Raw genomic sequence first — 12,296 nt, 5'->3', positions numbered from 1 at the left:
ATCATTAATCCATTTATTTTTGTTTTTTTGAGACAGGGTCTCACATTGTAGCCCAGGCTATATGTGAACTAATGTCAATACTCCTGCTTAGCCTTCATTTTTATTTACTTTTAATTACGTGTTTGTGTATGTGGAGTCCAGAAGAAGTTGTTGGATAGTCTAAAAGCTGCAGTTACTTACAGACTATTGTGAGACTCCTTACATGGCTGCTAGGCATTGCGTTTGGGTCTTAGCTGCAGAGAACTATCTCCAGCCTTAGTGTGCACTACCAACCGCCTACTAACTCGTAGACAAACAGAAAAATCAAGTCAAAGCATCTTATTTGATATAAGAAGTGAAATTCTTGGACTAAATCTTTAAGTAGTTGAAGGAAACACTGCACAAAGGCAAGTATCACACACATCCACAGCAATCTCATAACCCTGAGAAATTTGCAATTCTAAAGAGATGTGTTAATTGTTTTCTAAGAACAGATTTCTGGGTTCAAGACCAGCCTGGTCTATATATCAAAGACAGCCAGGGCTTTACAGGGAGACCTTGTCTCAAAAAGTAAATCATGAATAACAAAGGGATAACCTGAGTTCAAGGCCAGCTTTAAGTGTTGAATGAATTTAAGGCGAGGCTCAAGTAGAGAATTGTCTGAAACTAAACACCCACTCTGTGCCAAAAAAAAAAAAAAAAAAAAAAAAGGTATAGAAAGTCTACTGAATGGGGAGGGAGGAATCCAAGCCTAAAAAACAGGACTCCATCATATTTCAAATCCTATGAATATTAGCTTAAATTTATTGGCATTATTCTTTATAAGCACAAACATTATTCTTTAAAATGAAACAGTTCATTGTTTAAAAAAAAAAACACTTCCTAGTTATGTCTAAAAAAGTCTTGGGTTCTATTTTCAGCATCAAAAACAAAAAAAGAAAATAAAAAAAATATACAAAATCAACACAGTACCTGCTGCACAAGCATAAAGATCTGAGTTTGGATTTCCAGTACCCAACTAAAAGCTGGGAGTATTATAGCACAGGTATAATATCAACACTGGGGTGGGGGTGGAGGTGGAGGTGGGCTGAAACAGGTAGATGTCCAGGTTACTGACTAGCTAGCCTAGCTGAAGCGATGAGCTCCAGGCTCACTGAAAATTCCTACTTTAAAACAAGGTAGAGAGTTATGGAAGACACCCGACATAGACATCTGATCTACAAAAATTCATGCATGTCCCTACATACATGTGCATACACCAAAAAATGAACTCATCCCACACAAACATAAAAGGAAACTTTCTAGAATATTTCACCCATATATCCTTTGAAAGGTGTGAATAGCATTACCTCTGTACCTTTCTTGGGATACAGGTAAAAAACAAAGAGAAAATAAAGGCTTTCAATTTAAAGCAGGGCCAGTATGATGACTCAGTGGGTAAAAGCACCTGGCACCAAGGCTGTTGACCTCAGTTTTATCCCTGGAATCAACATAGAAGGAAAAATCCCTGACAGCTGTCATCTGCATGTATATACGCTCACTCAATCAATAAGCATAAAGGGAAAAAAAAGTTTGAAAGGTTTGAGTAATTCATTGAAGAGTTAGTTTAGGCTGATAATTTTTCCTTCTCAAGGAGCCCTGCCCATCAAACCATGTAAAACACTTCAGAAGTAATTAAAGTATAATTTTTTTGTTGCTATTTTACTGAACCAGATGGGTTTTTAGTTTTACGGAAATTACTAACTTTTTTTTGAAGTTGCTGGGTAGTCAATATATTATTATTGTCAGCCATTCTGTGGCTGTCAAAACCATTGGACACTGTAGCATCAAAGCAGCCATAGATAAATTAGCCGAAAATTGCGTAGAGTTGTGAGCCAATAAAATCTGTAAAACCAAGTGGCTAGACTTCAACTTCTATGAACTTAATTCCCTAGGAAACTGCATATACAAGCTAAAACATTTCACAAATCTCATGTATTCCCTGAAGATCGCTGGTGTCCTCTCCGGACCCAAGCACAACATGAGCAAAGAAATATATAGATCCACCATTATGGAATGGCTACTCAAATTTTCTACATTTTCTAACAATATTGGTTATCTGGTCTTTCGGACAGATGGAAAATGTGGCAAAAAAAAAAAAAAAAGGAATGAGAAAAAGTTACAATATAGGGTTGCTGTCAACAGTGAAAAAGGGAAGAGCAGGAAGAGTGCATCAAGAGACCCTGTGGAGAGCAAACAAGGGCACTCCACATCAACCCACTTCCACAGGCCTGCCTACACACTCACATGCACAACACATGTAAAGTAGTAAATACATCAAGTAAAATGGGGGAAAAAATCAAGTTAAAAAAAATACTATTTTAAAGCCACTTTGAATTAGTGGTCAAACATCTTTTATTACCTTGTGAAATGTCTGCCATCAGTAGTGTGTTTCTCTGTTCTTTCCATATTCTTATCAAAACTAGAATCTGAAGAAATCTGTTCTTTTTTCCTCAAAGATCTTAAAGAATGCGTATGGCGGTAGACTTCAACTCCCTTAACTGAGGAGCCATCCTTTAAGAAAAATTAAGAATGTCGTTATAAGTTTGACTTTAATAGTTAAGACCAACCCTAAGTCCTAAGAATCTTCTATGATTATAAGTTATTAATAGTTGTTTTTAGTGCAGGATGATTTTTACACTTCCCCAAGAAACAATAAATCAAACAATTATTTTATTACAAGAATCAGTAAGGCTATGAAACTGAAAATACAGCATTTACTAGCAGGCCTGTTGAGTGTGATCAGAAGTTCAAGGTCATCCTCAGTTTCACAGAGTGTAAGGCTGAGCTGGAAATACCCATACCAAAGAATATATAAGGTCAGCTAGTTGCTTCAGTGTTAAAAGGATTTTGCTTCCAAGTCTGAAGACCTGAATTAAAATCCAGGACCCATATGGTGGAAGGAGAGAACAGACTCTTACCAGCTGTTCTGATTTCCTCATGTACTCATACACACACGAAAAAATTAAATTAAAATGTATATATCAAAAGGAACTACCAACGGAATAAAAAGGCAACCCACTGAATGGGAGAAAATATATCTACTATATACAAACAATATTTCGTTTTTGGATTTATTGAGTTATGGGGCACTGGTGGCACCGGCCTTTAATCTCAGCATTCGGTAATCAGAGGCAGAAGAATCTCTGTGAGTTCAAAGCCACCTTGGGCCATATGAGATTGAATCTGTCCAAAAGAGAAACAAGAGTTCACACCTGTGAGCCCAGCACTTGGGAAGTGGAGACAGGAGTGATAAAGCTGGATGGTGAGAGAAATATTAGGCAGGAGACAAGATCTTGCCCCCTTAGGTCTGAGGATTCTATAGAGATAAAGTCTCTCTAGTGGCTGGCTCTTTTACTTCTCTGATCTTTCAGCACTCACTGTGATATCTGATTCTGGGTTTTTATTATTAAGACCAATTAGAATTCACACTACAACCCTGTATTGGAAAAACAACGACAAAATTATTTTATTATTGTTGCCTGCAAGTGCCTGGTACCCGTAGAGGTCAGAGGAGGAGGTTAGATCCCCCTGAATTGGAGTTACAAACAGTTCTGAGACATCATGTGGGTACTGGAAATTGAACCCAGGTCCTCTGCAAAAACAATAATTGTTCTTAACTACTGCCTCATCTCTCCAGCCCCAAACAACTAATACTTCAACAAAACTTAAAAGAGCAAAGGAAGGCAACAGATAGTTCTCCAAAGAAAACACAGCTAGCCAATATATGGAAATATGCCTAACATCATTAGGCATTACTGAAATGCAAATAAAGCAATAATATATCATCTTACACTTATTAGAATATTTATCTTCCCTCTCCCCAAGCCAGGTATGGTGGTGGAGCACATCTTTAATTCTAACACTTGAGACCTAGACAAGCACATCTCTGAGTTCAAGGCTAGCTTGGTCCAGGGACAGCCAGGGCTATACAAAAAAAAAAAAACAAAAAACAAAAAACAAAAAACCTATCATGAAAAGCAAACAGAAGAATTTGAAAAATGGCATATATGGCTGGGCCGTGGTGGCACACACCTTTATTCCCAGCACTCCGGGAGGGGAGGCAGAGGCAGGTGAATCTCTGTGAGTTTGAGGCCAGCCTGGTCTACAAGAGCTAGTTCCAGGATAAGATCAGATGAAACCCTATCTCGAACAAACAAACAAACAAACAAACAAAAAAAAAAAGAAAAGAAAAAAGAAGAAAAACGGCATACAAATACAGAAGCATACACATAAGCTTGTGAGACCAAAACAGTATGGTCGTTCCTTAATAATCAGAGAATTACAATACAATCCAGGTTTTAAAAGACACCACTTCTGAGTGAGTATACAGCCAAGGAAATAAAAGCAGGGCTCAATCAGATACCGCACATCCATGTTCACAACACAATACTACAATAGCCAAAAAGTGGGATCCACCCAACCATCCATTCGCAGAAGAGTAGATAAATGCAGTGTGGGGCTATCAAGATGACTCAGGAAGGCACTAGTCATGAAATCTGATTATCTGAGTTCACTCCTCAGGGCCTACATGGTAAAAGATGAAAACTGACTAACCTGCCCTCCCCAGAAAAAAAAAAAAAACCTAACATTTTAAGTTGTGAAAAATGCAATATAATATCATGTCTTCAAAAAGAATGAAAATTTAGAGAGACGGCTCAACAATTGAGAGCAACTGTCCACTCTTCCTGAGGACCTGAATTGATTCCCAACACCCATATGGTGGCTCACAACTGTCTGTAACTCCAGATACACAATGCAAGCTATTAATGCTATAACCTTCATCTGGTCATCCAAACTCTGGACCTGCTGACTATAATCTCACTTATTTCATCAAATCCCTATTCTAGCTCTTTATGGTTTCCTAATATTGCAACTTCTAAACCTAAATTCTGGCTCCTACTTCATGAAGACTGTCATGTTACCCTCATAAAGCTCTTCACCATCCCATGACAAACCCCTACTCACAATTTCAGCACCTCACTAAACTATATGCTTTTTACTTAAAAAAAAAAAGAAAAGAAAAAAAAAAAAAAAAGGAAAGTCTAAGTAACCCAAGCTGGCCTCGATTTGGAGCACAGGATGAATTAGAACTTCCACCTCTACCTGTTAGGTACAGGAATAGGTCACTATACTAGGCTCTTAATATAATTCAAAACAAAATTTCCATATATTGCACAAATTAGTATTATTTCTCCAGATGTTTAAATAAATACAAATTTAAAAATAGCACACACGCGCGCGCACACACACACACACACACACATATATATATATATGCTGCAGTGTCAATAAAACTCTGTCTCAAAAATCAAACAGCTGGGTGTGGGTGGCACATGCCTTTAGTCCTAGCACTTGAGAGGTAGGAACAGGTGAACCTTTATGATTCCAGGCCAGTCTGGTCTATATAGAAATCTCTTAGCTAGACCAGGCTACATAATGGAACCCTGTCTCAAAAATAAACATACAGACTGTGAGATTGAGTTTGGTGCTAGAGTGCTTGCCTAGCTTACTCAAAACTCCACAAAAGTGTAAGTGAATACAATCCAAAATTCTTGTACAATCAACTCCCCCCACATATACCTGCTCTACCCAGCCTTAACTGGTTCTTCAGAAACAAAAACCCCCAAATTTCCTGATATCAAAAAGTTACAGACTTGTCAAAGCACAAAAATTGATAATGGCTAGTTAACTCATATGTTAAGAAATAAACAAAACACAAGCCGGGCAGTGGTGGCGTACTTGGGAGGCAGACAGGCGGATCTCTGTGAGTTCCAGACCAACCTGGTCTACAAAAGCTAGTTTCAGGACAGGCTCCAAAGCTAGAGAAACCCTGTCTCAAAAAACCAAAAACCAAACAAAACAAAAACCCCACAAATCCCAACAGATACCAGCCAAAATGTCAAACATTCCACATCGCACCCACATTTGTCCAGAAAATGCCGGTGAGGACCTACCAGACAAACCACATACTGGTAACTTAAGTGCCTCCTAACACATTAAAAAACCTACAGTCAATGCATATGAGAAAACTAACCTGCTCAAAGTCAAATAATGTTACAGAATTGCCTCAAATAAGTAAATATAAAAGAAAAAAGGAGAAAAAGATACTATGTAGTTATGAGTCACTCTCAGTACCTTCTGGATTTAAAGGTACTCTACTATTAAACCAGGAAAAGTCAAATTAATGAATTAGAACGAATAAATTTATAACCACCTGAAGAAGTACCATCTCTACTATCTGTTGATAAATGAAACTGGGAATTAGGAAGTTTTCAAATATCAGGATAATGGGAGTTAAGTCTTTGAAAAGTACATTTGATTTCAAGGACTGGACTGAATACAAAGTATCCATATTAGAAAGCTTCCCCCCCCCCCAGACAGGGTTTCTCCGTAGCTTTTTTGTTCCTGTCCTGGAACTAGCTCTGTAGACCAGGCTGGCCTCGAACTCACAGAGATCCGCCTGCCTCTGCCTCCCAAGTGCTGGGATTAAAGGCGTGCGACGACACCACCGCCCAGCTAGAAAGCTTTTCAAACACAAAGCTATCCCATTCTTGGTACTAACAGGGTTTGTAATAGGAATCTGTTATCTTTGAGAACTACTCATTTCTTCACACCCAACCTAACACTTCCTAATTAACCTCTAATCAGAAGGCCTACAACAGTGCCTTGATTTATAGAAGGAAGATTTTATTTCAAAAAGATGGTATGTGGTCAGGTAGATGGTGGCGCATGCCTTTAATCCCAGCACTCCCCAGCACCAAGCAGGCAGCTCTTTCTGAGTGTGAGGCCAGCCTGGTCTACTTAGCGAGTTCCAAGACAGCCAGAGCTACACATACACAAAAAAACCCTATCACATTAAAAAAAAAAAGAAAAAAGAAAAAAGCCAGGCAGTGGTGGTGGACGTCTTTAATTCCAGCACTCAGGAGGCAGGCAGATCTCTGTGAGTTTGAGGCCATCCTTGTCTACAAGAGCTAGCTAGTTCCAGGGCAGGCTCCAAAGCTATAGAGAAACCCTGTCTTGAAAAAAAACCATAAATAAATAAATAAATGCTAAAATATATAGTGTAAACGCTGGCCCGGAGACTATCCTCTTCCTCCTACATTCCAACGGCTCTCCCTTCATATGGTATGGATGGCGTGCATATAACGCTTAGTTAACAGCTTTGCGAATAAGGACAACCCAAAACAAACGCTGCATCTTTGTGCCATGCTCTGTTCTAGAATACAGTGCTAACAGAAAAATAAAACACACACACCCCTATAGAGCTACATTTGATATAGGGAAAAAATATAAACAAGAAAAGTTAGGTGATTATAGTTATCCTAGAAGGTTGTAATCAGTACAACAGCGGGCAAAATAAAAGACCACATTTTTATTTTTTACTCGGAACGAGTCTGTAATTCCGAGTAAGAAATGTTTAGCCTACTCAGACCTCTGCCCATTCCTGCACCTGAGACTCAAATCCCTCCCGAAGCCAGACCCCAATACAAGGCCATCACTGTATCAACTAAGTGGGCACTGCTGTCTGTGTTACAGTCACCCCAGAGCTCCTATCCGTCTTTCTGACTTCCGGGCTCCTGATCAGTTCTCCGGCCCTATTTTTCCTATTGCCATAGCGACTCTCACTGCAACGAGACCATCACTACCTGTTTCGGTAACTTTACTGTGGCCTTCTTAACCTCAACCTTTTTGGTGAATGCTGTCCCCTTCCCTCCACTGCCAAAGCGGGCAGATGTCTTCGGGACTCTGACTTCAAAAGTCGCACTGGTTCTCGACAGGCAAGAAGCATTTGATGCGAGGTCTCCATTCTCTGCAAACATCCCCTTGTAGCTACTGTGGCTGCGGCACGGCGAGCCAGGATAGCAAAGATCCGGGAGGCAGAAACGTCGAAGTTCCAACTTCAGAACTTCCTACCGCCCTCCTGTTGATCTTTCTGGGGTGCATTTTTTTTTTATCTGTCACACGGTTGTCATCACCGCAGACCCTCTAAGGCTTGTCACGAGACTTAAAGGAAGGGCACACGAGGTGTTGGCGGCCGTCCCTCCACATTATGCAACCTGATATTTCACTCCGCCGAGGTCCTGATCATGAAACCTCCCTGGACCGTAAGTGGAGGGCAGTGGAGTCTGAGTTACCGGCTGTGCTCGCACTCCCTAAAATGTCCCTGTGCACGTGCGAGCAGTCAGCAACCTCGGGGTCGCACTCTCCCGACTGACGCGAACCGGGGACACTGGGAAGTGGGGGGGAAGAGCGGCCCCCAAACCACCTCGGCTCGGCCCTACGCGCCGCTTCGGCTCCGGCGGGCCCTGGTTTCCTCTTGCGTAGAAAGAGGTGGCGACCAACTGCTCAGCCCGCCTCCAGTCAGATCTGTCTCACCGGAACCTTCCAGCACCCCAGCGCGGCACGCCGGTTCCCCCCCACCCGGGTTGCCGGTCCCCACCCGGCGCGGCTCCACCCCGGGTCCAAGGGTTCCCCGCCCCAGGCCGGTACTCACCGCGCTGGAGTCCAGAGATTTCCCCGCGCCTCGGGGCGAGCCGGGCCGCCTCCGGCCGCTGTCCTTCAGGCTGAGGAACTCGTTGGACAGGTCCAGAGAGTCGGTGGCCGAAGAGGTGGTGGAGCGACTGTGCAGCTCCAGGCTGCTGCGGAGGACCACCATGGTGTCCCGCTGCGGGAGCCGGAACCCGTTGTGATGGAGAGGGTGCGGAGCTCCAGGAGAGGATTGCCTCTCAGGCGCTGGCGCGCTCTGAATTTTGGCGCCACGAACTGCGCGCTCAGAGGCCTCAGAGGACGCGCGCGCGCAGAATCCCTCCGCCGGCGGCCCCGCCCCCGGCCTCCGGCCCCGCCCCCTCCGCCGCTCCGAGACCCACAACCCGGTGACTCTCCTCCCACCTGCTGAGCGCGGGAGCCTATGCCGACGCGAGCTGGGACTCGCGAGCCGCTAGGAGCAGCAAGGACAGGAACTTGAGACTTCTTTCTTCCTTCTCTAGTTCCGGCTCACTGCCTTCAGTGGAGGGAGACTAGAGAGAGCTGTGCCGCGTCCTGTTTGGAATTTTGGCGCGTGGATTTGGAGGGCCCCTTTGGCTACCTGCCGGCTGCTTCCCGCCATCTAGCCTTCAAACGCAAAGTAAATAAATAAGTAAAACTTTAAAATATCCCTAAAGCACTTTGACTGAGACTGAAGAGCTTTTTGTTGATGAACGAATGAAAATAAATTAACTACCGGAAAGAAAACCTAGTGGTCCTTAAAGAAAGCTAAGAGCTGACAATAGCTGTTGGAATAGACAGAGTCATACAATACAAACCAGGGATAGAAACTGTAAAAATTCTAATTTTTTAGAAGCTGATAACTTGCTGTAAACTGTTAAAGACAATTAAGACATGCACGTTAATGGTCAGTCACCTTATAAATGATGGAATTCTTTAATGTGCTCAGAACTATGTAATCATGCTAAGTACAAATGTAGCTCATTTACAGTGACAACTTTAGCCTTCTGTATATGTTGTCAAGGTTAAGCCTAAAGCAAGTAACTAAAAATAAGGTTTGATTTTGTTTTGTTTTGTTTTAAAGTCAGGTACTTAATAGATTAGATGACAACACTGCCTACTATATGCTTAACCCTCCACCAGGGCCCTGTCCAAACTGTGGGTACTGTTTGGTTGCCTGCGGTACTCTGCCTTGCAAAAGTAGTTCTGTTCCCCAAAATTCTTCTGAAAGACTGCTGCTCAGTCTTGAGGCTGTTGCTCAGAGTGCTGGTGCAAGGCAGAGGACCTCTGCCACAAATAAGGTCATGATGGAGTAGTCCAGAATGGCTGTCCAGGTAGCAAGCAAATCTTGGTCATTTTTAATTAATACAGAGGCCATTTGGCATAAAAAATTTAAAATTAAAAGTCTTGCAAAACAAGTGATGATGAACTAGCCCTTGTAGACCAGGCTGGCCTCTAACTCACAGAGATCCGCCTGCCTCTGCCTGTCGAGTGCTGGGATTAAATGCGTGTGCCCGGCGGTACTCTCTTTCTTAATAAACATTTTCTGCATGCCCCTGGCCCAATTCTTTGTTCCGAGACAAAAGAAACAGGAAATCCTGTGGGCATTTGTTGGACCCTGACATCCGTCTCTAGTAGTGCTGCTTTCCATCCAGCCCGAGCGCTGGCACTACATGCCTATACCATCACGCCTATTTTATGTGGTGCTGGTTCCTTTCATGGTAGGCAAACATCCTACCAACGGAGGTACATCTCCAGCCACCTGCATTCTAAGTAAAAAGGATTTATGCCAGTCCTAATACTTAGCCTTTGCCCGGAGAGGTGTGAGCATGGGGACAATTTCAAAGGGAGGCCAGTTTTTGCCGGGTTTTGTATAGGGTACATAGTCACAGGATTCCAACGTAGAAACCCTTAGCTGTGAGGGACTTAACAAAACATTAGCATAGTTTATAAGAGCTGTGGCAGAGGATGACATCCCCTTCCTTCTTTCACCCTCATCGAAATGACCCTTGGAAATTCTACTGTTTGTTCTTGCCAGCACTTAATGATAGGCCCTGCCCAACCTCCTCCCCCCCAAGCACTTACTAAAAAGGTCTTACAATCGTCAATCTGTATCTTTGACAATTCAGAAGTCTCTCTTAAGGACCCAAGAACCATTTGAAAGAGAATCAACAGGAAGGGATATGGTTAACTCTTGAAGTCTCTGTGGGAGGACTGTACTCCAGAGAACTGTGATGTCCACGGTTATGTGCCGACAACAACTTGATGTGGGAAAATTGGTAAAGCCTTTGTGTCTGGCACGAATGCCAGAGTGTTGAGATTCTTTTAAGGTGCACCAAAGCCTTGAGAACTCAGTTTAACCAACAATATGTACAAACTCAATCCTTGTAGCACGCCTATTTAGAAAACAGCACTGTAAACTTTATTTTACAGATGTGGAAACTGAGGCACAGGGAGTAGGATGGTGGAGAAGTATCTCTGCTCAAGGGCACACACACTCATAGAACCTGCTAGATAAATTCTAGCCTGTAATTCTACCACTCAGGTGATAGCCAGTGAGGGCCATATGAGACCCCATCTCACCACCACCTTTGCACACAAACTCCAAAATAACCAGGAGACAACACAGATCAGGCAGCAAGCAACTGAAACTACAGAATAGCCGGGTGGTGGTGGTGAATGCCTTTAATCCCAGCACTTGGGAGGCAGAGGCAGATGGATCTCTGTGAGTTCGAGGCCAGCCTGGTCTACAAGAGCTAGTTTCAGCACAGGTTCCCAAAGCTACAGAGAAACCCTGTCTTGAAAAACAAAACAAGAAAGAAAGAAAGAAAGAAAGAAAGAAAGAAAGAAAGAAAGAAAGAAGGAAGGAAGGAAGGAAGGAAGGAAGGAAGGAAGGAAGAAAGAAAGAAAGAAAGAAAGAAAGAAAGAAAGAAAGAAAGAAGGAAGGAAGGAAGGAAGGAAGGAAGGAAGGAAGGAAGAAAGAAAGAAAGAAAGAAAGAAAGAAAGAAAGAAAGAAAGAAAGACAGAGATATATGTATGCATCAAAGGCTAGAGCAGAGGACCCAAGAAATAACAAATTTGATACTGGTTCCTCTCTGTCTCTTTGAGGAAGGCTTGTCAAGCCTATAAGAAGGCAGATCATTTTGCTGGTGTGGGATGATGTGGAGGTGCTGGCCAGAAAGGCAACCCCCAGAACATGGTGTTTGTGTGTGTGTAAGGGGGTGTTGGACAGTGTGTGGGTCAGTTAGCAACCTGTGAAGGCACCAGAGTTTGAAAAGCAGAGGTGATTTCCACAGCACCTGGGGCAAGAGTACTAGCGAGGGAGGAAAGAGACTAGAAGGTACCTGTGTGAACTTGCTGGCCACCCACAACCGTGTGCAGGCCTCCCCAAGCTCTGGTTTCCCCAAGCTCTGGTTTCCCCAAGCTCTGGTTTCTGTGTCCAGAGGGTTGAAGAAAGACTAAACCTTCAAGGTCACATACCACTAGCTAAACTGCCTTCCTAGAAACTGCAGGGAGGCTCTTTCTGAGAAAGATTAGCTTTAGGCTCACTTTTTCCTAAACAAGAACCCTTAAGTTTAATGACCTTCCCTCCCCACCCTCCAGAGCCTTCTTTGAAGCCGAATATTCAAGCTGAAGCAATAAATTGGTAACAGACACAAACACATTTGTGGTTTTTTTTTTGTAGGATTTATGGGTTTTGGAAGGCAATTACATTCACCAATATACCACCAGCACAGCACTTTATGGGTTTTGGGACTTGTGAGGTTGAGAGTCTGTGGGTGGCCTATAAA

At 42.9% G+C, this 12,296-nt stretch overlaps 1 protein-coding gene across 2 annotated transcripts in view; it reads right to left on the bottom strand.

Moving 5' to 3' along the window:
• The window catches only part of Atad2 (ATPase family AAA domain containing 2), a 44,388-nt gene extending 35,579 nt beyond the window's left edge, over positions 1 to 8,809 (bottom strand). Inside the window, exons 1-2 of one of the 2 annotated variants that reach the window (XM_050145139.1) lie at positions 8,516 to 8,809; positions 2,381 to 2,532 (exon numbers count right to left, since the gene is read on the bottom strand). In XM_050145139.1, the coding sequence (XP_050001096.1) occupies positions 2,381 to 2,532; positions 8,516 to 8,677 (314 nt within the window). In that variant the 5' untranslated portion in view covers positions 8,678 to 8,809. Of the gene's footprint in view, positions 1 to 2,380; positions 2,533 to 7,667; positions 8,473 to 8,515 lie in introns of those variants that run through there. The other variant, XM_050145138.1, reaches the window with a different exon arrangement.
• Positions 8,810 to 12,296: the final 3,487 nt, after the last annotated feature.

Source organism: Alexandromys fortis, unplaced genomic scaffold (assembly GCF_014885135.2).
Source record: "Alexandromys fortis isolate MF-2015 unplaced genomic scaffold, M_Fortis_MF-2015_v1.1 scaffold_2_1_26212458, whole genome shotgun sequence".
Taxonomy (NCBI): Eukaryota; Metazoa; Chordata; class Mammalia; order Rodentia; family Cricetidae; genus Alexandromys; species Alexandromys fortis.
Note: the sequence above shows the minus strand (reverse complement) of the source record. Positions and strands in the feature narration are given on the sequence as shown.